Source organism: Bombyx mandarina, chromosome 03 (genome assembly GCF_030267445.1).
Source record: "Bombyx mandarina strain Sakado chromosome 03, ASM3026744v2".
NCBI lineage: Eukaryota > Metazoa > Arthropoda > Insecta > Lepidoptera > Bombycidae > Bombyx > Bombyx mandarina.
In genome coordinates, this window is record NC_143210.1 from 13,026,808 (window position 1) to 13,053,688 (window position 26,881).

The 26,881-nt window shown below is 34.2% G+C and overlaps 2 protein-coding genes, 1 long non-coding RNA gene and 1 other non-coding gene across 5 annotated transcripts in view; 3 read left to right on the forward strand and 1 right to left on the reverse strand.

The window, feature by feature from the left end:
- Positions 1 to 9,557, forward strand: part of LOC149503330 (uncharacterized) — an 83,628-nt gene extending 74,071 nt beyond the window's left edge. The window contains exon 2 of the long non-coding RNA XR_016325359.1: positions 4,459 to 9,557. This is a non-coding gene — a long non-coding RNA (uncharacterized LOC149503330). The remainder of the gene's footprint in view (positions 1 to 4,458) is intronic.
- Pten (phosphatase and tensin-like protein) overlaps positions 1 to 9,557 on the forward strand; it is a 79,959-nt gene extending 70,402 nt beyond the window's left edge. For both annotated transcript variants that reach the window (XM_028173572.2, XM_028173573.2), the window contains one exon: positions 1,591 to 9,557. In XM_028173572.2, coding sequence (XP_028029373.1) covers positions 1,591 to 1,594 — 4 coding nt within the window. In that variant the 3' untranslated portion in view covers positions 1,595 to 9,557. The remainder of the gene's footprint in view (positions 1 to 1,590) is intronic.
- Positions 9,558 to 16,232: 6,675 nt separating this feature from the next.
- On the reverse strand, positions 16,233 to 23,367 carry Mettl14 (methyltransferase like 14). The gene is made up of 6 exons (XM_028173536.2): positions 23,118 to 23,367; positions 22,877 to 23,041; positions 22,187 to 22,387; positions 20,447 to 20,603; positions 19,036 to 19,345; positions 16,233 to 18,256 (listed from the first exon to the last, which is right to left on the reverse strand). Exons 1-6 carry the CDS (start codon positions 23,181 to 23,183, stop codon positions 18,010 to 18,012), a joined length of 1,146 nt encoding a protein of 381 aa, XP_028029337.1. The 5' UTR covers positions 23,184 to 23,367; the 3' UTR covers positions 16,233 to 18,009.
- Positions 23,368 to 26,282: 2,915 nt separating this feature from the next.
- On the forward strand, positions 26,283 to 26,354 carry TRNAD-GUC (transfer RNA aspartic acid (anticodon GUC)). The gene has a single exon. It is a non-coding gene; the product is annotated as a tRNA-Asp (tRNA).
- Positions 26,355 to 26,881: the final 527 nt, after the last annotated feature.

A 26,881-nucleotide genomic window follows, 5' to 3' on the forward strand; every position in this document is an offset into this window, starting at 1 on the left:
TTTTTTTAATAGTAAAGTAATGATTTTTTTATGAACCTATCTTTTCATTTAGCTGTACTAACATGATGGACCGTAAATAATTGTAATAAAACATAAAAAAAATAGTAATCAGGGTCGATTGTGTTCCGTCCCATCAACAAAGGTATCATTAGTACTATCGTCTGTCTTCGTTTTCGGAAGCGGTCTCCTAACGCCCAGTATATATATATATAATCAATCGATCTGTGATCTCTTCTATCTGTTCTAAGCTCTATATAACTCATATCGAGGGGTGAAAGGCTATTTAGTTTGGGCGACATTTGTTTTTGTAATTAAAGGTCCGTTTTATTTGGTATTATTATCAACTTCTATTAAATTCACCCCATTCAAAAGCTGAAGATGTTTTTTATTAAGATATTTTTTTCGAAATTTTAAACTTTAAATAGCTCTCTCGTGTGAAGTTGCAAAAATTTCGCTAAAACCAATTAATCTTTCTTTCACCCCTCGATATAACATTATGGAATCTTTGGAAAATCTTTTACAAAATAATTGCGTTTAAATTATTACATTTGATGGATGCGGGAGATCACAAATTGTGTTTCTAAAGTTTTTTTTTAACTTAGTTTTTAAAGCACGTTCAAATTCTTGTCCATTACCCGCCTTCATTGTGAACGCTTGCAAAGTCCATTCGTTTTTATTATATATACATATGTTTTGAAATCATTCTAAAATTCTCGTTTTAACTGATGCTTGCTGTGTTTGTCTTTACATTGTGTTCGTCCTGTGTTTTTCGTACGATACGCTGTTACACATCATGAATACACCATTTGTCGGCTATTGGCATGGCAGTGTCAATGATACTAAAGTTGCTCGTTTTACACACGTACAGTCAGCTGTTTTGCATGTTGCTGAACCTAATTCGTGTATTCATGATGATTTCTTGTGCTTCGAAACAGGTCAAATTCGCATGCCTATAAACGTACGATCGTTCCATTGTTTTTTTTATGTTTATTAACTAAACTGTATATCACACGATCAGTAGCTGTCATAGTGTTTTGTTCTTTTCGTGGATCACGTTATGGTTACACTTAACTATATTTTCTGTTCTAACATCATGTACATACACCGCTCGCTTTGCAGTCAACGCTTAACAAGCGCCACATACGGATTTTTGAACGATTTTTGTCATCATATTATTACAAAATCAATTTTAGTATGTTATAATTTGACAATAGAATATTATTACAGAGATGTTTCAATTTTTGAGGATATCAAGACTAAAACTCCTTATTAAACTTTCGTTGATCTAGGCAATGGTTATTGTCAACTTCCGACTGTGATTTAATCAGAAATAATTGACGATTAACTTTTTCTGTTAGATTCATTTAATAATAATTGCTATGTTGCTTAAAAATTGAAAGTTTATATAAGATTAACTGCGTCTTATTCCAAAAAAGTGATATAATTTTTTGTGTATATCTAGATGACATGATGTTAATTTTTTCATACATTTTACGAAGTACCCTTCAAAAGTTCGAATAATCGCACAAAAATCTGTCCGTGGCCCTAATTTATGTGAACTTAGCTGACGTAGGGTTTCTTGCGTTGCAGGTGAATCTACGTACTTGTGAGGGCAGCCCGTCGGCTCGGAACCTCCCCGGTCCTCCAATGTAACGTACGCTCACTCTCCCCCTCGCCGCGGCGGAGGCTTCACGCGCGGTGCAAGACTTCCCCGGAGCCTTTACTGAACTTGTCGAACTAGTGTTTTGTGTGTGTTTCAATTGTGTAGAGTTTATTATAAGCGGGTTGTGCCATTGCCGCGTGCGGACGGATAAAGGAAACGGTTCGATCGTGAACTTGTGATAATAATGTGTGCTGAAAGACTTATTGAACTATGCAATCTTGGTACTAGACGTCGATGCGTCGATGTTTTTTTTTTTTTCGTATTTCGTAATCTGTTCGTACTTGAAGCCTTCGACGGTTACTGTCACACGCTGGTCACAAGGTAGGTTCTCATCTAAATGTTACAACGCAAATCTTATGACGGACATGTATAGTTGTCGGTTTTTTAACTGTACGATATATACGTAGCGGTGTTGTTTTCAACTTGGTCGCAGAGCCACCCGCTCGCCGCCCTCGGAGTTTGTACGGCAGATTTTTTTATACTCTTTTTAGTTCTTTTAAATATTAAAAAAAATATCGAACGAAAATTTTTCAAAATCTTTTTCAATTGTGTCTTTGAGGAGTTTTGACGTGTTCCCGTATTTGACTCGCGCTAGAACCGACTTTGAAAAATTTGCGTTCAGACTAAGGTACTTTTTTTACTTTGTTGAAGGAAATAGCGTAGGTGTTAGTTAGAATACCGGCCAGTGTTGAGGATTTTTTTTCTTTTTAATTCAAAATGTATGGGTTTTTAAAAATAAACAAAAGTGATGCGGAGACAATTATTGATCGAAGCGATAAGTGTATTTGTATGAAATGTCGTTTTCACTTTGGTGTATTATTCACTAGAGTTCATTGTTAGGATTACAAAAAGTCGACATTTATATTGATCACTGCTCATTCGGAAGTGAATTTCATTAGTTCGTCATTAAATCGTTTACGAGATGTGCCGCTCAAAACTAATCGATTTTAATCGATGTTTTAGTGTTACAACACGATTTCTTGTCGATACAATTTAATTGTAAAATTCACATAATATAGATTTTTTTACGAACGAAGTCAAACCTTGATCCGCCTATCCTCAATGAATAATATAAATATGATAACTAGAAATATTATTATACAAAGCACGTTTCTATTATGTGTAATTGTCTTCTTTTTGTAATCGATGAAATATTAATTTATCAGAAATACTGGTTATGACTTTGAATAAATAAAAAACAAACCGAAATAGGGACTTAATAGGGAACCAATTTTTTTGGTGGTGCTCTTAAGTTCTCGTAAATTTTATATTTAAAGGGCAACTCTATTGTCATCTTATAGAGTCATCGACCTTGTCTTGTTCGTTTATCGACATGAAAAATTAATTTATCGAAACGTTCGCTCTAGTTGAAAAAAAAAAAGCGTATCGATAAATGAACGCGATTAATTCAAAATTTGTGACCAACGTTAAATCTGCCAAAATATTAAATGAATACAATTTTCTTCTATAGACATACATGTGCACCATCCTTTCTGTTAGTTAATTGCGATATTACAAATAATAAATGTATATTTACGTTTTTTTTTTTTAATTTGTACAAGAATAACATTGCCGTGTGCTCGAGGCAGTAATACCCACCAGCTTAATTGTATAAGTAATGTACGGACAGTTAATCGTTTTGTATATTTAACTGAAGATCTCACAACTGCCGTCGTTTAATCGTTTTAATTTTCGTTTTGTTTTTTTAGGCTTTACGAGAATATATTTGGGGTAAATTTATTTTGTGACTACCAACACGCATGTTTTTTTTTTGTTCGAGAAATACTCTAGATTTAAACGTCGATCAATAGGTTAAACGTGTAACGGTTTTAAAAAAGGGGTTTTATTAAGTTTAATAAATCCCAAAGTAACTGCGGTTATGTAATTATTGAAGAAAAAAAACTTTTCGAATTGCTGTTTTAAGACAAGGAATGGATTTTTTTTAGATTTTAGGTTTTTTTTTTAATAATTGACAGTTCTAGTAAAATCTCCTCTGTACTACTTAACTAGAGTTGAAAAAATAGAATACTTGTACATAATAAATTAACATTTCTTCATTAATAATGTAGATTACTGGAATAATCTAGGCCAAGGCTGTCCAAACCACTGTTTTATTTTGGTTTCGCTCGTATGGACTTATAATAAAAATACATATGTTCAAATACAGATAAAGTTTAATTCACAGAATATATTTGATGTAAAAACTTCTGATTTTAATTTAAATAAAAAAAAAATAGAATAAGAAAGTATCCGTCGACGATTTTTTTTCCTTGAACATTAAAAAACAATTCAATTTTAAACGGTCACTTTATGTCGTATTTTTATTTTGTCCCGAAAGCATCCCTAGCCTGGACGTCTGTGGTCTCGACAGAGTAGGATCGACAGAATGGTTTCTGATCGTTTGGTGGATTCCAAAAGACAAAACGTTTGTCCAACTTTTCTAATCATCTGACGGTACAATTGAAGTGAGTTCGTGTGCTCATTGCATTACATTGCGGCGCGGGTGTGGACTACAGATTGCCCTGCAGAGCAAGGCCCGCAATCCGCAACACTAATACGGGTTGCAGACCAAGAGCTAAGCTAAGTTGGTGCTTACTGGTGGTAGGACCTTTTGTGAGTCCGCGCGGGTAGGTACCACCACCCTGCCTATTTCTGCCGCGAAGCAGTAATGTCGGTAAAATAATCGGTTTGAAGGGCCGTTGTAACTATACTTGAGACCTCAAAACTTATATCTCAAGGTGGTGGCGCATTTACGTTGTAGATGTCTATGGGCTCCAGTAACCATTTAACACCAGGTGGGCTGTGAGCTCGTCCACCCATCCAAGCAATAATAGTTTAGCTTAGCTCGCACAGCTGACGATTAACAATTTCAATAAATTGCTCCATATTCGCTACAAAACGACCGTGCGTATACGACAAAGGACACCGGACAGCACTGGTGAAGGATGTGCGAAGGGCGTGCGGGGAAGGCGAGAGGGCTTAGCTTAGCTCGTGTAGCTGCGCATCAGCCTACACAACTAACTTATCTTCGCATATTTAAGTTAGCTCACGTAGCTTAGTTCGCATAGTTTGCGGCCTGCACACAAGTATGGAAAACCGCGTCAGCTATGCGAGCTAAGCTAAACTAACTTAGCTTTTAGCTCTTGGTCTGCAACCCGTATAGCAATCGTGGTCCACAGAACTCTGTTTATGGTGTTATGCATTAGATATTTAGATGTTTTGTATTATGACAAACAAAAATAACCTCATGTACAGGGTGTAAGGAGATCGCAAAGCCGAAAGGGCGTAATATTGCCCACCACTAAGATTCTTATTCAAAGTTTATACATGAATGATGTTAAGATGTGTCCGATATATATGAAACAGGAGTTAATACGGATTCAATAAAATACAAAGGTTTGATGTTATAGCTTTAACTGTACGTACGGTTTAATGTTTCGTTAATTCGTTAGATGTTTAGATTTGTGGGTAGATTGAAAAATCTTTGTACAAGCGTCCTTCTAACTAGAATCAAATGTATACATAAAACGTGATGGGTTACGACCACGAATATGTTTCCTTTTCAACGAGTTTTGTAACTACCTTCAACTTTTGGTATTTGTACAGACACGACTATGCATTCAAAATTAAGTTAAATTCTATTTAAATACACAACATCGAAAGATTATGAATGTTAACTTTGTAAAAGTTTTTTTTTTTTTGTAATAAATATTATTGTCTTTTTTTTTCTTAATTATTCTGAATATATTTGTTGATAGACGTGTGTTAATGCTGATGTAAATTAGTACGTTTCAGTTACTAAATATCTTTTATCTCGCTCGGCTCCGCATCGGCTGTGTGATTCATTCGTATAATGCGGTTTTTCAACTTTAGTCTGTAGCGACATCAGAATAACAACAAATAGGGTTTCACTTTCTACAAGACAATATTTTATAGGGAAACGTAGTCCCGTATTTTGCATGCTTATAGCTCTTAGACCAATCGAAAGGAATCCTGTCATAAATATTAGGAGCATAAAGATATTTAATGCCTCATCCACTGTCTATAATGTCGTTGTGGTGCACGGTAGTCGACGAAATTGGTGAGCTCATGTCGAAATTTTCGTACCGATCAGTCAACTAAGAGCGCGTATTACAATTGATTTTATTTATTATTTCAAATTAAAATGAAAATACCTTCTTCTTATTTAGAATCACGATTGTGAACTGATGTAATTTGGACAAATTAATAGTAAATATAATTAAATTAGAATGTAATAGACATGTTTGTTGTGGTCGGCCACGAGAAAACTAAGCGTTTCGGTATATTAATCAATGCTCTTATTAGTATTTCGGCATTTGGATTTTTTTAACATACAATGTCGATGGTATTCGATTCTGTTGTAGGTCTTAATATTATATCCAAACCTATAAAGTTTAAGGGGAAATAAAACTGCATTAAAATTAAATACATTTATAACCCGAAAAGTGTACATTCGCGCTTGCAGAGACAAAACGACGTTGAGACGGCCATCTTGCTTAACGCTAGATGAATCTGTGTTTTGAAGCAATAGAAAATAACTCAATGACAGTAACAGTTGTTCTTGCTTTCAAAATAGATCGAATCTATATTAAGCGGAGTGAAAACTATGTCTTATTTCGGACACAATTTGCAACACTGAAACTTATGTGTTTTATTGAAGCAATTTTATGTGTTGTCTTGCCGATATTTTCACTTTAAATAAATTGATGATCGAATCAATTCGAAATCTTTCATGAAATTTTTAATTTCTATGACGTTTAAGGGAGGGAATAAGAGTCCGCGAATAATGTGATGTAACGGCTTTAGATTTGGTTGGCGGTCCAAATATGTACAGTGTAATGTTTGAATATTTTTTCCCCGCCAATATTTTCCCGCCGCTCGCTTCCATCACAGAAGAAGAAATTGTATCGAAATCTAATGACGAACACATTATTATTCTTAGAAGTCATTATGCCATACATTATATTACCAATAAAAATAGTAAATGATGCGGCTAAAAATGATCACCTACCTTATTTATTTGATTTTCGTTTATTTTTGTTACCGGAAAAAACCTCTTACATCAGTTTCAAAAGAATTTTGTATTTTTTTTTCTTTTCAAAACCATGACTAGTGTTGTCAGCATAAAAAAAATGCTCTCAAAACATTACAAATTCACTGCAATAGGTGATCTATATTACAAATTGTATGGCAAGACTGAATTTGGACCGTCAACGGGCTGGGTGTGGTTGTATCAAAAATGCAATTATTGTGAATACGGATTGACGGAATCGATCCTGCTCGATTTTAAGTGTATTTTTTGTTACATTTTTAGCATTTTTGAAACGACCATAGTGTAAAGATAGTAAGTAGTAGGGGATTAAGAAATGTTTACAGTGAGTTAGGTTAGATCGTGTGTAGATAGGGGTAGTTTTCCAATGACAGCACATGAGCGCATTATGCGGCATAATGCTCAACGTTGAATGTTCCAACTACAGCAACGCTTCGCACAATCGAGCACTCTCAAAAGTACTGCTCTCGCGTGACAGAAAAAAGTGTTTTTTCTTTAAGTTGGCATTGATGGAAATTTTGTTTATATTATCGTTAGTAATATCATTGAATGTTGAAAAAAATTGTAAGGCTTTCGTTTCGTCGTAGTTTCTTCAATAATCAATGTTAATTAAAACTTGCTAACTTAGCGCACTCTGCTGATGCATTTGAAAACTAATTCACGTTCCAATTAAGCTTCAGCATAATTCGGCATTGTGCGTCACTGAGTCGCATTATGCTCTACAATTGGAAAACTACCAGGGTATTTAACGTCATAGGAGCGGTCTAAATGAAAAAATAATATTAATCAAAATTTAATTCGTTTTTTTTTAGACTTAATTAAATACTTTTTGTTTTTAAATTTCTTTTATAAATAAGGAGAAGTCACACAAATACTTCAGCTTTTTCTTTTTTTTTCGAAACGTATTATATTAAGTGTCATGAATTTGTTTTTCTACTTTTTTTTCTTCTTTTCATTTAATTTCAATTTAGTTTTTTTTTTTTGTATTTTAATTCGTAACGTTGTTCGACTCACTTCTCTTATTTCAGCAAATTTTATTCAAGTAGCTTGTCTATGGTTGGAGTATGTAAATACAATGAAAATATATTTAAATATTACATGTACTTTTGTTATATTACAAGTCGATTGATTAATTGGATCGCACCATCAATTTGGCGTCCTGTTTCATTATTATTTTTTTGAATACGTGTTTATTATAAAATCAAGTACAAATTTAGGATTTGGTTTGTTACGTCGCCGTTTAGACCATAGCGAGCCAAGTCATTTATCTATTTTTTCTTTAAGTAAAACGATTAAAAGTTATAGTTAAAATGTTATTTAATAATAAAACGGCCACCTCTAGTATTAAAATAACCCCCATTCCAAGTAATTCGAAACTTTTTTATATTTCTTTTACGCAAATTTAATTCTTTTTTTTTTCTATTTTCACTCGATCCTCGGGTTCCTCGATGGGGCGATCGCTGGTTTTTGAAAATGGAATTAACTGTAACTCTTACAAGATAACATTACTGTCTTTATAATATAATACATTAAATTAATCTGAAGGTGAAATAAAGGCAAATGTTTTTAAGCAAATAACTCGAACCTCATCGAAATAGATCAAGTACCAGTAGGTACATGTTTAGTTGCGAAAGTCAAATATACATAGCGGAAGTGTGTTTGAGTGCTCACGGCTGACAGCCGTTAGCTACGCTATCTTACATTGATGGCATGGGCAAAGGACTTTAAACCGCTTCCTCGTTTGTCATTTGCTAATAAAAAAACGAAAGTTGTTTGGTTGCCTAGCAACGGTACTACCAGCGCGCCTCGTCGCGGCTAGTGATGCGGCACCACTCATAAAAGTTGTAGCTTTAAATATTGTTGTTTGCCTTATAAAAAAATGTGATCTTATGACGATTATACCTAAAGGATGTCACTGCACGGTTCGGACGCAGAATTTGTACTAAATTACGTATTTGTTTCGCGTTTCGAACGATTGATTTACAAATAGAAAGCGATAAGATCGCGTCGAAATTCACAAAAAGTTCCCCTTGAAGCAATGATCGAATAGCTGAGATGCCGCGGCGTTTCACTATCGACCTTAAGGGCCTCAAGATCCTCAAGTATTGAAATGAGAAATTAAGGCGTGATTGAGTCCTGTATTTGTAAATTAACTTACATAATGTACGTTATTTACATTCTCCATTGTCAACTTAGCGCAACTAACTGTCTGTTCACAGCCTCTCATCTTTTGACAAGCTCTGTGTCCCCGGCGAGTATGAAAAAAAAATGCCTTGTATAATGATAGCAAAGTGAATTATGTAATATATTAAGGATTACATTATCAATGTGCGATGTTATAAGCTCAGTGAAGATTTGAAAGAAAAGAAAAAAAACTGCTGTCAATTGAATATCCGATACGCGAAAGGGCTTTAGTAGTCGATAGTTCGCTTGATGTCTTGACGTTGCCACATCTCTATTTGTCGATATTTTTAAATAATTTTTTTGTTGGTGTTGTTTTGATGAAATATGATGTTGCACGTGCTAGTTAATGTTGCCAATATGATGCGATGAACATTTTTATCGATGGTTTTGGTAGCATTTAATTTTTAACGAATTAACGCACGACTTCAGTAAAGCCCTCTCCGCAATAATTTTTTTAGATTGAATAATAAGATTCTGATGTTCTTAGTTCCGCAATTAATAAAATGTAAATTTTTCTTATTAGTAAGTAAAAGATCTCATATGTCTTATTTTTTGTTTTGTCTTTTTTATATTTTGAGGAACTTCGGAATAGTCGAGTTGATTTAAAGACAACAATGTAAAATATATTGATGTATATAATTTGTTCGTTTTATTTACGATTCCTCTTAACATTCTATTATTCAAAAATATTTTCACCTTTTACGTAGGTAAATTAAGTCGCGGGTAAAATTTTGCGTTATCCCAAAGGTTCCAAAACTATTCCATGCGAACGAAGTCGCGGGCAAAAGCCTAGTTGTCGTTTATACAGTAATTTGTTAAAAGTATCCAGTCGATAGTAAGCAAATTAATATAGAGGAGAAATAGAAATGTAGCTTACTAAAATTTTTAATCAAAATTATTGAAATTATTATTTTTACCAAAATTACTAGTCTGTATATACAGTCAATTAATTTCAGCTACGGTTTTTTGATAAAATATAGAATATTTTTTATTTTTATTTTTATTGCTTAGATGGGTGGACGAGCTCACAGCCCACCTGGTGTTAAGTGGTTACTGGAGCCTATGGACATCTACAACGTAAATGCGCCACCCACCTTGAGATATAAGTTCTAAGATCGCTGCCCCACCCTTCAAACCGAAACGCATTACTGCTTCACGGCAGAAATAGGCATATATTTTCTAATACCAAGAATGAGTCCATCCCCCGAAATTATTTTGTAATAAATCGAGAAAATAAAACTGTCTTTAGATGTTTAGAGGCGACTGTATGGAATTGGCTGAAAAAAATTGCCCAACATCAATATTTATTCAAGAATAAATTTTGCGAACATGAAATCAGCGAAAGCTATTAGGTAGTGTGTTTTGTAAAATTATAATACCTACTTAAGGTACAAAATTAAGTGTACCTACATAAAGTTAAACTATTAAAAATACATTTTATTGATTTAAATCGGTGTAAATACATCGCATTTATTTTACAGGTTATCAAAAATCTGTATTATCCGGTCGGTTTCGTACTGAAAAAATACATTATTATTGTGAATATGGTATTTTGTAGAAGCTTTGTGTAAAATATCATAGGTATATCTTTTATTTTCATAGTGAATTCTATACAGTTTTAAAAATACATCAGCTCTAGTGTTTAATAGGATTTGGTTGGAGGATTGTTTTAACACTTAATCATATCAACACTTACTAATACCTATTTCTACCATAGCGGGTCGACAACGGTAAACGACAAGTATTACTACGTAATTAAGTAGTAGTAAACAAAACAAAAAGAAAATAGTAGTTTAATAACTGTTTTGAATTTATGTTTAGGACTGAGAAAAGGATAAGTTTTAGGACTCACTCCGTAGTTCGTTGATGGACTTTTCTATTTTCTCACTGGCGAGACTTATATGTGCTGATTGATAAACAAAAAACACAACTTTATCGTTTTTGCACCGGCGCCATGTTTTTAGGTTTTTTTTTCACACACTTCGCGCCGTTTTTCACAGGCGTAGTTCTTTTTATAGTGTCAACAGATGGCGTGGATAGCAGATCGAGGAAGAAATAAGGAAATGGAAGTCCCAACAATAACTGCAGATTAATTATTATTGGTCAGAAAAAGTCTAGAAGTCAAATGTGCAAAAGCATTAAGATGATACATGCATTTTCAGTGCAAAAGTTCAAAATGAGTCATTTGACACGTTGTGGTGTGTTTAGTGTTAAAAAAAACCAAAGACGCGGTAACGAAACAGCAGTTTAAATTCTAATCTAAAATAGTGGAAGCCGCTGTGCAATACTACATGCTGATAGCAGTGATAGCTTCTGTATAACTTTTTAAATTACCATTTTAACGGAATCTAGGTTTAGAAGTTACTAGTTTGAGGATCAAGAGTTTGTCGTAAGCAGGTAATGAAAAAAACCAGTTATTAAATTATGTATTTTTTATTTCATTATTATTTAAAATAATACGTAAATGTTTACATTAGATGAATATTTTTTTAAATTTCTAAGTCTTGAAATATAAAACGGATGTCAGATACGATAAAAATGTGAAATAAATGTCTTTTAAAGAACATTTGATTTTACATATTATTGTGTATCAAAAAAGAGGTAGCTACAGCACCCGAACTTGTCAGATTTGAATTTCCTGATATCTTACATTAATCATTATTATATTCATGGTATGATGAGTTTTATAAAATTATAATTTTTTTATTTCCCTCTGAATTTTTCAAGAGTCCAATTTTCATGCTTGAAATGGTATCCAAGTAACCTCACATTTTTTCTCATAACGAAATCGTTGGTAAATTTGTGAATTAGATACCTACATGACCAGTAACTGATATCTATTAATCCCGGCTTAGATATCTTTAGAAGAGGCTCTTATAACAATATTACACTTGCGCATCAATTCACAAAAAAAAAACAAGATGTCAACTTCAGGTTGTTCGTCAGTGCTCCGGTACATAGCATTAACCGCGATTTATTTTTATCGAATCAATAAATAGGGCAGACTAACAATACGTAAGATGTTGCCACATAATAAACACAATATTTCACCGGACAACTCTCATTACAGATTAAACATTCCTAATATTTCATTGGACAACTCTCATTAGAGATTAAACACAGACACATATGACGTGAAAAACGTTACAATTATTGAACTATATTCAGTGATTTAAAATACTAACTGATTAGGACATGGCCTAGGTCTGACGACTAACCGTAAACCGTCCCACAACCACATCCGAGGGTTCTGTAGGCTTAGTGCGAGTTTCAAAAATCGAATCGAATGACTCGCATCGAGTGTACGCTCTTCACGGTGAAACGTGCGGAGCTCTGAGTGCGAGTTACTCGATTTGCAGGACGTTTATTCATCTTTAGAAGCAATAATTTTTTCTTTTATATTGGTAGCATGCAAGTTTTTTTTTAAGGCATTTAATTGAAATGCCAAGCTTTCTAACGATATTTATAATAAGTCGGGTAATGGGTAATGTACCTGTGCTTAGTGCGAGTTTTTTTAATTACTCAGTCGATGTTAATGTTATGTTTAATTTGTGTGAGTTTGTATCAGTGCCACCTAGTGGTAAGCTTATGAATCTCATTTTGTGGGAGAGAGAAGGTTTGTTTATGTTGCTGTCTCATGTATCGAATAGCTTTACCGAAGTGAGCCTCTCGATTATTGTATGTGCGAGTGCGAGTTACAAATTAATGGATTTTGAGAGTATTTCTTCACTTTCAAGCAAGTTCAGTAGTCACTAAAAATTTTGCCGTGAAACCAATACAATATCAAGATTTTTTCTTTCGTTTTTAATAATAATGTTGTTTTTTAAGGTTTTATCTATTCTAATGGTTTATACACATATATTTTTTCGGTTAGAAAATTTTATAGACGTCTAGCTAGTTGTAAATACATATTAATTCTTTGCTTTTTCATTTAATTCTTATTAAATCATTGCTTTTTTTTAAAGAGTTGTTTGATGAGAGAGAGAGAGCGAGATAGAGTTGTTTTTTTTTTATTGCTTAGATGGATGGACGAGCTCACAGCCCACCTGATGTTAAGTGGTTACTGGAGCCCATAGACATCTACAACGTAAATGCGCCACCCACCTCGAGATATAAGTTCTAAGGTCTCAGTATAGTTACAACGGCTGGCTACCCCACCCTTCGAACCGAAACGCATTATTGCTTCACGGCGGAAATAGGCGGGGTGGTGGTACCTACCCGTGTGGACTCCCAAGAGGTCCTACCACCAGTGAAAGAGTATTCTTTATTGTACACAAAATGAATAAATATTGTGAAACATTTTTTCTTGGTCTTATCGCTAAGAGTGATCTCTTCCAGACAACCATTAGATGGGCAAGAATAATTTCGAAATGAATTGCACACTGTGTATCTATCTATTATAGAAATATATACACACACGCACATACACACGAACACACACACACACACACACACACGCGCGCAATATACATATTTACAGGTACATACGTACAGATTTATATTTATAAATTATATAGAAATTTGAACAATGTAATAATAATTTTGCTTCTTTACACATTTATAAAATTAAATAAGGATGGATGCTCGTAATAATTTTAGTATATTTGGGCCACCTAATGAAGATCATCAACACTATTACCGTAAATACAATCATTTTATAAACGTTCAACGGGTAAAAGATTAAACCTATGTAAAACATAATTTATTTAATTAAAAAAAGCTGAAATAATTACCTATTCCAAGATTAATTATGTTAAGTATGTCTAAATATGTAATTACAATTAAATAAATTCTATAATAAACTTCTAATTCTAATACTTCTATTAAATTAAAGTTACTAAAAAAATATGTTTATGCTGGGCAGTTTTCGTGTATTTTAAAGGTTACGCCATTACGGCAAAGTTTGTTTACGAAATTGCACCCTTAGAATGGAAGTGGTATAACTAAAAAATTTAAGATTAGTTTTATATTTCAAAACACTTATGTATTATTATTAAGAACCTACATTTTAAGTAGGTAATACGTGCAGCAAAAATGTTGGACTCCTTTTTACGAAAATTGCGCGGACGGAGAAGTACGAAATTTCCCACACTCATAGAGAATATAGAGGAATAGTGCAGATTGCTAATTTTTTTGTTTTAATTGTGCATAAACAATAAAAAAATAAACTAAATGAATAAAAAAACCTTACACACATTACCATGTATTTGACACACACACACACACATGCATTTATACTTTTTTTGTTTATTGATTTATCAATCTGTGGTCAAATTGAGAATAGATTAATATTTTTTGTCTTTAATATTATTTTTCTATAATGTAGCCTTGGCGACATAGAGCAATGATTATTATAGAAATGATGATAATAGAAAGGTGACAATAAAACTATAATAATGTTCAAACTTAAAATTTAAATAAATTATGGTCAAATTTCGACCACTGGACTACCATTAGTAGATAATAATAAAATCATTTATTGCCTTTCACACAGGTTTAGATTATTACAGGCAGCCTACAAGGAAACAACAAAAAAACAAAACACTATTATATCATTTCTGGCAAGCAGCTCAACATTTGCACTTGTATATTATTAATAGGAATTTTATTAAGAATATTGACAATTTATGAGGAATTTGACAAGTACGGATTAGTTATAGATATATGTAGTTACATATTGTAAATTAAATTAGTTTTATAAGTGCAATAAAAAATAATTTAAATGATAAAATGATAAAGCCATACCTTTTTCCAATGTGACGATTAGAGGGTATCCTATTATTCTTTTCTATATTATTCTATCAGCTTATAAAATTAAACAGTCTCTTTTAGTCTAGAAAAGGACAAAGTACTCTTTCTGTCTTTTTCAAATAAAATGGCATGCCTTAAAGTGTTTAAACCGAAAAACTAAAAAAATACAATTATTGTATTACAATATTGAAGTTTACCAGAAACTAAGAATTTTGGGTTGAGCCACTTTAATTCTAAAGGTACAAAATAGTATTGAACACGTGACATTACCCGAATAATTTTGAAAGTAGAGGGTTCCCATTAAAATGCTGTTAAAATGCGTTGTATTTCATTTAGACGGTCTAATGCCAAAACATCACGTGCTACCAATATACGAGAAATAATATTATTGCTGCTCTCGGTGAATAAACGCCCTGCGAAGCGAGTAGCATATCTCAACTCACACTCACAATTCTTCATTTTTCACCGTATAGAACGTAAACTCGATTTGATTTTGTTTTATTCATTTACAATTGAACAACTAGGAAAAAAAGATGAAAAGACATTTTGGAGGGACCGCGAGGAGCTAAATTGTGTGAATTGTTTTATTTTGTCTATTTAATGTTTCTTAGTTAATGCGTATTTAATATTTCTTCGTGTATAAGTGTAATTTTGAGACCGTCCTGGCCTAAAGGTTAAGGCGTCCGGTGTATTCGTATCTTGCAATGCACCGGTGTTCTAATCCCGCCGGCGGGTATCAATTTTTCTAATGAAATACGTACTTATCAAATGTTTACGATTGACTTTCACTGTAAAGGAATAGCATCATGTAATAAAAATCAAACCCGCAAAATTAATTTGCGTAATTACTGGTGGTAGGACGTCTTGTGAGTCCGCACGGGTAGGTATCACCACCCTGCCTATTTTTGCCGTGAAGCAGTAATGCGTTTCGGTTTGAAGGGTGGGACAACCGTTGTAACTATACTGAGACCTTAGAACTAATATCTCAAGGTGGGAGGCGGCATTTGCGTTGTAGATGTCTATGGGCTCCGGTAACCACTTAAGATTAGGTGGGCCGGGAGCTCGTCCACCCATCTGTGCAATAACAAAGTAACGTGGGTTTATTAACTGCTTAGTATCTGTGAAAGTGCGAAAAATAAAAAAAATTAAACAAAACCGCTGGACGTATAGTCGGATTTTTTATTAGACGAAGTCAACTGACGTTTACTGTGTTGTCAGTTTTTGATGAAATAAAAATAGTGTTGTAACAAAGTGAACGATTGAAAAAACTCCTGAATTAATGAAATTGCCTCGATTGTCTAGTGAATAGTCGGTGTGCCGAATTGCCGATATCGGGTACGGGGTTCGAATTTTAGGCGTGCTTTGTACATACCAACGACTTTTCGACGAAATATTATGTTCCTATAGTATTTACCTGTACCGAATATTGAGTGTTTTAAACATTAAGAAAAACATTGCGATGAAGCTTGTAAGACTGTCCTATTTCCAATACATCATATAGTTGAAACTATAGATGTATAAAATAGAACAATTATAGGTAGGTAATGAAAATAAAAAAAAACTGATTGTAGTTACATACTACTAGTAACATATATTGGAGCACTTTAATACAATTTTATTGTAAAATATAAATTATATTCTTTTATAATTTGAAATTAATGATTAACTCTTCACACTCATTGTTCATTCATATGATTGAACAAGAACTGAACTCATCACTATTACTTTAAATATAGCAACATTATTTCACAAAGTGACATTAGCTACTGTCAGCTGGCTTCGTCTAATTAAAAATCCGACTATAGCTTCTCGAAGTCTTCGAAAAGGTCCACTGAAAAAAATCTCAGTATATAATCAGCATTTTGCAGAGATTATATTTTATCCCATATTATCTGATCTCATTTCATTTCATTCCATGCCAATTGATTAATGCTTAAAATTAATCAAATCCATTTCACTCCATATTATCATTTTTCATAAAAAAAGATTAGGCTCTATGGCATGATATTTTTGCCTCTCTAGTTGGAAAAATAAAACTACTAAAGAAATACTCGATCGAAACGTTAAAATCCACTAATTTGTAACACGCACTCGCACAAATGTCATTCGTAGTACTCATTTCGGTAAAATTACTCGGTTACGAGATCACAACGTTAATATGAACTCGCACTCACAAAATAACACCGAGTACGTTTGCCGCTAGGGGCGCTGTTCCAATTGCATACAAATTTGAGCAAACTGGCTCGCTAGTGAGAACGTTACAAAACTCGCACTAAGCACACTGGTCGAGGATGAGTATTGCCCGCAGAATCAGTCCAGCCATTCTTAACATGTGAAAGTCGTAAGTCACTGTCACTATCTTCCAGTTTTTTTTTTGTGAAAGTGGAAACTTTACACACTATTTTAAATTTATATGCATGCCGTGGCGGCGACAGCAGCTTCGCGTAGCAAGCTTTGTTTTTTTTTTTTTTAAGACATTTTATGACCTGGTAACTAAGACCTTTAAGTCATGTCTTATTTTACTTTATTTTCTTAATTTTATGAAAAATGATAATATGGAGTGAAATGAAATGAAGATGATTAATTTGAGACATTAATCAACTGGGATGAAATTTAATGAAATGAGATGATATGAGATGAAATATAATCGCAGTAAAATGGTGGTCATTTACTGAGATTTTTTCAGTGGACTTTTTGGATGAACCCGAGAAGTTACGTCCAGCAGCTTTGTTTCATTTTCCCACATTTGTGCACTTTCACAGATATTAAACAGTTAATAAACCACCATTATTACACATTTAAACCTGAAGAAACACTAAATAGACAAAATAAAACAAATCACACAACTTCACTCCTCGCGTTCCCGCCAAAAACTTTTTGTTTTTTGCCGCGCTAAAAGCACAGATTATACGTCTAAAAGACAGGCAGGTGGCGGCGCTATTGTCGTGTCGAGGAACCATTTCCCACGGAAATGATGCATTCCGATCCACACAATAATATGTCGCAGATACAGTACGAAATAAATAAGAATTTAATAATGCATATAAATCAAATTGTGTCGTATTACGTACTCACAGAAAAAAAGAGAAATTATTCACAATAAAATAATAATAATAATATAAATAGGTATATGTATTGTACAAGAAGCTGTTACGGGACGGAACACCAACCAATATTTTATATAAACGATTGATGGAGTAATCGTATTGTATATAAAACATTATTAAAACCCCTTGTTTTTCTCAACATTCTATTACTTAATGTCTGTGTGAGTAGGAAGTTTTACATGCGAGATTACAAGTGAAACCTCTAGGTTTTAATCGATTCACAATCTAGAGAGTTAGATAGCCCCTCTGCCCCTCCCCCTGCCCCTAAACCCGCCCCTGCCCCTGGCCCGGGTGCCCTTGCTGGTGTTGGGGGGGCTCTTGGGCCTGAGGGCCTCGATCCTGTCGGTGCAGCCGGTGCTCTCGCGGCCCTCGGCGAAGTACGACGAGTACAGCTCCGCGTTGAAGTTGGAGTTGGTGAGCTCGTGGCCGATCGTCACCCAGCCCGGACGGATCGTGGAGTCCTTGCCGAACAGGTGAACCCTGAGAACGTGCACATATAATAGATGTAAACAGATCGTTTTACAAATGATACAAGCAAGTACGTGAAGTCGTCGTGGCCTAACGGATAAGACGTCCGGTGCATTCGTGTTGAAGCGATGCACCGGTGTTCGAATCTCAGGCGGGTACCATTTTTTGTAATGAAATACATACTCAACAAATGTTCACGATTGACTTCCGCGGTGAAGGAATAACATCGTGTAATAAAAATCAACACCCGCAAAATTATAATTTGCGTAATTACTGGTGGTAGGACCTCTTGTGAGTCCGCGCGGATAGGTACCACCACCCTGCCTATTTTTGCCGTGAAGCAGCAATGCGTTTCGGTTTGAAGGGTAGGGCAGTCGTTATAACTATACTTGAGACCTTAGAACTTATATCAGGTGGGTGGCACATTTACGTTGTAGATATCTATGTGCTCCAGTAACCGCTTAACACCAGGTGGGCTGTGAGCTCGTCCACCCATCTAAGCAATAAAAAAAAAAGTACACTACGTATTTGAAGACAAAATGTTTCCCACTCCCAACATCACAATATGCTATGACCCCCAGGAGTTATACAGAATATAACATTAATAGTGAAATTACTTTTTCATTTAATTTGGGCTTCTTTATTGTCATTATACGTAATATTACTGGCGAAGTTTCAAATGCCTTAGTTTTCGTGGACGACTGAACTGAAAATGCTATTTAAGCTCTTATCGAGTCTCTTATATCCTATGAGTAATATTAAAGTATAAAGTAATATTGATCAACGTTTACCTTCTCCGACCCAAACAGAAATGTTCCATGATGTGAAATATCTCAATAGGTTTCTCTGTACTGCCGAACTCCGGGTCTTCAGATATGATGAGGTCGATATCCACGTTAGCGTGTATGAAGTCTCCGTCGACCGACCTCCGGACAGTGCCTTTGATACCCATCAGACAATGCTCCTTGGTTCGCTGGAAGACCGCGTTGTGCTCAAGGTTTTTCGAATGCCCCGGATTCTTTATGTTCGTTTTGATCCAGCAGATGTCTTCGCAACGACGAAAGCCCCACTTCTTTAGGCATTCCCTGCCCATATCTAAACCTGAATTAGAATTGTGTATTAGCTGAATTACTGATCTTTTCGATTAAAGTAAAGTCATTTAGCGGCTTGTCTCTGTCTCTGGCATTGCTGAAGTCCATGGGCGATCACTAACCATCAACCAACCAACCAACCAACCACCATTCATTAATGCATTTAAGATGTTTGTCAAAGTTATTTGTGAACGGGTGAGGTATAAGGTTACTCCTAAAATTTGTCACCCCAGGTATGAACCACATTACTGAGTGCACCAATTATTACCTTGTATTACCAGTATTACCAGTATTAATCTACTGGACTGGACTTTTCTCTTGCTGTCATAAATCAAGAGTAGTAACACTTTATGAGATAGTTGGCTTTAAAAAAGAAGCTTACCTATACTCTGGCTTACCTGATGGAGAGTTGTTGTTCAATGGTCATGGGCATTATTAATGAATTTTAAAAATGTTATACTTTCAAATTCATTATATCAAATGAATAAGTAAAATTAAAAGTAAGTTATGTTTTCACCATGTGCATGTATTTATTTATTTATTTATTTATTACACTTCATGTAAAATTTACATTGGTGGACTTAATGCCTAAGGCATTCTCTACCAGTCAAACAAAGGTAGTGCAGAGTAAATAGTGGTAGGTGCAATGAAATTTATATTGAGTTACAAATACAAATACATACACATATACATATATATTATATACACGCATACATACAAATATACATATCGACGCTTGAAAGGCAAACGTAACTAAGCGACAATGCATGATCTTTACAGTAGACTAATTTAAAGTTGAAATACCTGATAACAAAATTTATTTTAACGAATCTAGCTGTAGTAGAATCTAGCTAGTAGCTGTAGGATTGAAATGATTTTATTAGACCTAGAAATATATTTTTATTGCGCATTGAATATGGTTATTGCCTATCATTTATGTACAAAGCAGTTATTGTTGCTTAGTCATGTTTGCCTTTCAAGCGTCGATATATATATACATACATACACACATACATACATACAATAGTTTAAACAGTATTAAATGTGTAGTATGTACTAGTTACACAAATCACAATTTAACTAAATAATTTTCTTGGTTTGAATTTTATACCTTCAGAGCTTCCACACCATAGGAATACAAAAGATCTTGGCTGTGCTATCTGCTGGAGCTCCAAAGCTAAGACATCTTCCCATCTCCATCCAGTGCCCAGAGGAGGTTCCACGAGAATTACATCGAATTTGTTAGCCATGTCTTTTAGATCAAAAGTCTGAAATAATGGTTTTGATTTTTTTAATGGCCTATTGTTTTTTTTGTTTTAAGTACTGATGGCTTTCATCAAAGCTTTTGCTACTAAACTTATTTGACATAAAATGTGAATCAAATAAGATGAGTTAAATATTACTGCATTAAATATTATTACCGCACAAATTCTGTACACTAAGTAATTTGGACGATACATAATTATATCATCATTTTATCACTACACCACTAGTCACCTTTATGTTTTCTACAGCATTGTGTATGAAGATTATATATAAGGATTATTTTCAAATCCCTTTTTCTGTAGAACACTGTAAGTGCTTTGCTACCAGGCATTGGTAATTTATAGGGTGCTAGCCTATAAATTACCAATGTATAGGGTGCTAGCCTATAAATTACCAATGTCTATAGTGAGTAAACATTTTACAACAGCCACAACAGCTTCATTCATTACAGCCAGAAACCTTCCCGGCAAATTGTCTAAACATTGTGCTAAGTTAAATGAAAAATTAATGATAGCCAAACAATTCACACCAAAAATATGTGAGCATAGATAGATGGTGGTAATGATAATATTTCTGGTTATGATAGTATGGCTGTTAATCCAACAGCATGGATCAAACTGTGATGATTACGATCAAAGTGGTCAAAATTCAATATCTACAATGTGGGCGATTGCACTATTTTCTCTGGTTTTTGCGTGTGGTAGACATGTTTAAAAGTATTATTACGGTTTAATCTTACGGTTTTTATTGTCATTATAATATTTGGGACGATTTATAATACTTTACAGTTTTCGTGGTCAAGAACGACTAAGATATTATTTGCTGACATTTGAATTTTTTTTATTGCTTAGATGGGTGGACAAGCGCACAGCCCACCTGACGTTAAGTGGTTGCTGGAGCCCATAGACATCTACAAGTAAATGCACCACCCACCTTGAGATATAAGTTCTAAGGTCTCACTCAGTATAGTTACAATACAATATAGGTTGCCCCGCCCTTCAAGCCGAAACAGATTACTGTTTCGCGGCAGAAATAGGCAGGGTGATGGTACCTACCCGTGCAGACTCACAAGAGGTTCTATCATCAATATTGACTGTTGACTACCCTCTCTTATTCTATTAAAATTCAGTTAATTGCCTGAGCTAATTAGATTTTGCATATATCCATCGATGCTATTAGGTGGGGTTATCATGCCTGTCAGGTATGACATTGGATAGTATTGTAAAGAGGACATTACAAAATGGGTTAACCTTGTCAGAATTAAGCCCATAAGACCCAGCAAATATATGTCTTTTGCAAAGGCTTTTGCAAAATCTAACTTATTTACTTTAGTTCTTCTGGATTTTATTTTTTTTATACCAAAAATGAAGCAAATCAGAAAGTCAATATTTAATTATCATTAATTCATCATCATCATCATCATCATCAACAGCCCATAGTCGTCCACTGCTGGACATAGGCCTCTCCCAATCCACACCACTGAGCCCGGTCTACGGATCTTCTCATCCACTTCTTGCCGGCCACCGTTCGGAGGTCATCACACCACCTAGCCAGGGAGTCATCAGATAATACTTTATTTATTTACCTTGAGATCACATTTCAAATACATAGGTGGTGTTGCAGTTTCTGCAATTAAATCATCTTTCAGTTTAATGAGTTCACGTAATTTCGGATATTCCTCAAACCTGTCAGCGAGACCAACATCTCTGATATAGTTTTGTGGCCTCTGACCTGTGTCAACAAAGTGCTGGCAATAGTCATTGTGAGGATTTGATGACTGTGTGCCCTGAAATAAATATTAGTATGAAATTGTAGTATCCTTTGCTCTTTTCCACAATATATCACACATACCATTGTTAAATTCACGGTGTACAACAAAAGTGACCAACATTGGTATAAAAATGAAATTGTTCACAAAAAGCTGTAATTCAGCAATATCAAGTATGAGATTTAATAAGTCAATCTTCAATGTGTATATCATAAAATCATAACCCCTTACTAATGTATTGTGAATGATTTAAGTGGCAGATACATTTAATACAGCCAAGTACACTATACACAAATCAACATAAATAATAAATGAATATAACCCACTTGTGAAAATCTAACAGAGCACTTTGATCAATTAGTTTACAAATTTTTGCATGGGTAGATTGAGGTTAGACATTAGGAAAACTATTTGATTTTCCGATAAATACACGGTCTTAACCTTTAAAATACTGTAGAATTTCTGTTAACTGTTTCGACATCTTTAATTACAAAAAAAGTAACAAACCTTCAAAAATGTAGAGGAGTCGGTGTATACAAGTTCATCCGGTTGGTCCTTACTGGTGGGTTTATCTCCTTCACCTCCGCTTCCAGACACAGCTTGTTTTTTAACAGGTACGTCTAGAGCTGAACCCAGCGCATGTCTTAATTCGCTCACACTCGAGACACCTAACTGAAGAAATAACAGTTGTCATGGACTAAAACCTTTTTTATGTATTTAAAACTAAATTAAATTGATGCTTACTTACTGTCTGTGCTAGAAGCTTTTTTCGTTTTTGAGATCTCTCGCGTAGTTCTCTTAATTTCTCACTCATCTTTCATTAAAATAAATCGTAAAATAATTAATAATAAAATAAACAAAACGACAATCAAAACATGATTGTTTTTGCTTATTAATTATCCACCGAACAGGTAAAGGGATCATAGTCCATAAGGATAAAACCAATATTTTTGTAACCAAAAGCCAAGTTCATTTGGTTTGTATGAAACGTCAAATGCTACAAGAAATTTAAAGAGCAGGGATGGGTAAATATTTTGATAGTCGGGCCACATTGCAGATGAAAATTTGACCTCGAGCCAAACAGCTTTTTTTTCTAATTTTATTGTGCGACTATATACATACTTTAATTGTTCTATTATTTTAATTATTTTTTCGAATAGGAGGCGCTGAAAAGAGCCGTTGTCCGGGAGAAAGTTTTGGCTCCCACCGGTCCTGTTAATGTGTTGAAAAGTATTGATTAATATTTTATAAAAAAAAATTATGCACCAATTTATGTTAGACAAAAACTAATATTTGTGTTTTTAATAATAATATATACAATGCTTCACGGGCCAGACAAAATTCTAGAGCGGGCCGGATTTGGCCCGCGGGCCGCCATTTGCCCAGGCTTGGTATAGAGGGTAGAGGTAAGGAGAACCGTCTCATATGAGAGAAGTGGGTGTCTCACTTAAGTAATAGTTCAAAAATCCTCCAGAATGGCGCTAGCATAGGCACAGGGTATGATATGAATTGAGCAGTTGTTAACTGATTGAGATATGCTGAGTTAGGTTTAATATATACTAGCGACCCGTCCTCGCTTCGCTTCGGAAACATTACAACACACATGGACAAAAAAAAATTAAAAAAAAAAAAAAAAAAGTGGCCTATGTTCATCAGGGACAATGTCGGCTTCTAATGGAAAAATAATTTTTCAAATCGGTCCTGTAGTTTCGGAGCCTATTCGAAACAAACAAACAAACAAATCTTTCCTCTTTATAATATAAATATACTAGCGACCCGCCCTCGCTTCGCTTCGGAAACATTAAAACACACATGAAACAAAAAAAATAAAAATAAAAAGAAAATTAAAAAAAGTAGCCTATGTTCATCAGGGACAATGTCGGCTTCTAATGGAAAAAGAATTTTTCAAATCGGTCCAGTAGTTTCGGAGCCTATTCGAAACAAACAAACAAACAAATCTTTCCTCTTTATAATATTAGTATAGATTAGTAATATATATAATGACTAGAGTAGTTAGTGACAGTGTAATATACAAGACCTCACATGTTTACGTAGTCCAAACTAATTTCGTCAATATATCCTAAAGTTTTTACTATAGTAAAACGTGCAGACATCGAAAAAAAAAAAGATTGTATTTTCTTATCAGATTTAAATAAAATACTTTTTGTGATTTTGTAGGGCTTAGAGTTCTTTGGTCCCTTTTTATTTCTCTATCTTATTCTTATAGCTTTTAGCGCCTTTTTTTAAATTTACCCGGATGCTACTGTAGCGCTACCCTTATTTAGCAGATTTTAATGGACACTTTTTCACACAGAGACGGCTCTCCTTACCTCTATCCTCCATAAAGAAATGAAATAGAAAGTTAAATAAAACTCGATGAGACAAGAGCTGGATCGCGAAGAGTTAAGTTAGAAAGTTAAATAAAAAATATATTTTTTAGGTTATAGTTATTTTTTTTAGATAAATAGACTTATAAAAAACTAATTTAACATTTCTCTCGGTTTTGCAATATGTAGACTTATTAAAAACTACTATTACGGCTTAATCTCGCGTTTTATTGTCATTAGATTATTTCAAACGACTCGAATACTTTTCAGTATTCGTGGTCACAGACGACTAAGGTGTTATTCGTCATAGTTATTAATACTTTATTCTTCGACATTTACTTAGAAAATTGTGCTAACTACCGTCTATTTTTCTACATATATTTCCTAGATATTCACGTTCCATTTTAACAGAACGAACTAATAGTTGCCAGACCTTGAGGCTGTTTGCTGTACTTCGGTTGTCATTGTGCAGATAAAAGGATCCCAGGACTTTTTGACATGGAACGGAGCGAAGCTGCGTGAATGATTTAGATGTTGACATCACTTTCGAGACAATTTTGACAAACTACAAACTTTGTACTCGGTTATTCTTGACGTTCGCAATGTGTCCTTAACTCTGACCGATATTGTGTACCTATCTTAGTTTGTCTCAAATTTTAAGTGTAAGTAAATAAGTAAGTGTACTGAAAATAGCCGGTACCTAATCAACGAATATCATCTTGGTCTTCCGCATAGATTATACTGTATACACTTAATATCGTCCGAGACGACGTAAAGTAGGTATTGCAAACATCGGAAGTAATAAAATGTAATTTATATAATAAAGGTTTAATTTTATATAATTACTAGCTGACCCGGCAAACATTGTTTTGCCATATATAAGATTTCTAGTTAATTTCTAGTGTAGAAAAAAAAAAACATATTGTAAGTGTGTAAGGTTGTGGTAAATGAGTGAAAGAGGTATGTAGTGCTGTGAACGATGAGGGAATATATAAAAAAAATAACAAAACCTCATTCAACCACATAATACCTCATTATAACAAAAAAAAATGTTCAAATAAAAAAAAACATGTTAGGGGTGGACAACCTTAATAACTTAGGGGTATGAAAAATAGATAGTAGCCGATTCTCAGGCTTACTGAATATGCATAAAAAATTTCATGAGATTCGGTCAAGCGGTTTCGGAGGAGTATGGGAACGAACATTGTGACACGAGAATTTTATATATTAGATGTAATTGAAAATGTAATCTACTTGATAGTGACATCTCTTTTTTCAACTCGCGTCCACCCAATGCTGAGTGTGCGTCTTTTCAAATGCACTTCCTCTCTTAAATAATAAGTCTAGGCAGGTACTATGTGCACTCCATTCTTTTGGGTACTTAGTGACTTAATCAATAGGTAGCATAATATTATAGAAAGTGGAGCGGTTGTTTTTTTTTTTTTTAACATTGTACTCCTTACATGGCTTTATCGATGATATCCGGTCATTTAAAAAATAATTTACATTTTTTTTAAATTTGTTATTCATTAAAACAAAATTTTTCAGTTATTAAGTAACGCATAAATTACACGACTAATATAAGGTCTTCGGTAGTATAGTGGTCAGTATCCCCGCCTGTCACGCGGGAGACCGGGGTTCGATTCCCCGCCGGAGAGATCCTTTTTTAATTTTTTTTCAATACAAATTAATAAAAAAATATCCATGCATAAAAGGGTAAAAGTTTTAATAATTTACAAGTTTTTTATTGTATCGTTGGAGCTACAATGTTCTCGTTTGATGCATCGCTTAGTGTGATTATGACGCACAAGTCCTGGCTTGCAATAGCAGCCCAGAGAACATCGTCTCGGTCGCATCGTACAAGGACGACTGTCGCAGCTTGGCTCGCATCCGTACCGACAAACATACTCCTCATTTGGGTCTAGACAATTTTCTGTAATAACAAATTAAATCTAGTTTAGAAATTATTAATTTACATTTTTTTTTATATTTATTTATTGTCACAGCCCACCCGATGTTAAGTGATTACTGGAGCTCATAGACATCCACAACGTAAATGCGCCACCCATTTTGAGATATAGCGGCTCGATGGAGGATATTCCCTACAGACATATTGTTAGTATACATTATTGGGTCTCGTAGTAATCACATAAGTTTTGACGGACCGTGAACTCGTTATCTACAG

Bases quoted from the DNA above. Each gene is read 5' to 3' on its own strand.
- Mettl14 (XM_028173536.2), bottom strand. From the start codon at position 23,183: ATGAGTGAGAAATTAAGAGAACTACGCGAGAGATCTCAAAAACGAAAA. The intron at 23,042-23,117 runs GTAAGTAAGCAT...TTATTTCTTCAG, and splicing joins AAAAGCTTCTAGCACAGACA to TTAGGTGTCTCGAGTGTGAG. The intron at 18,257-19,035 runs GTAAACGTTGAT...GCACGTTCTCAG, and splicing joins TTCTGTTTGGGTCGGAGAAG to GGTTCACCTGTTCGGCAAGG.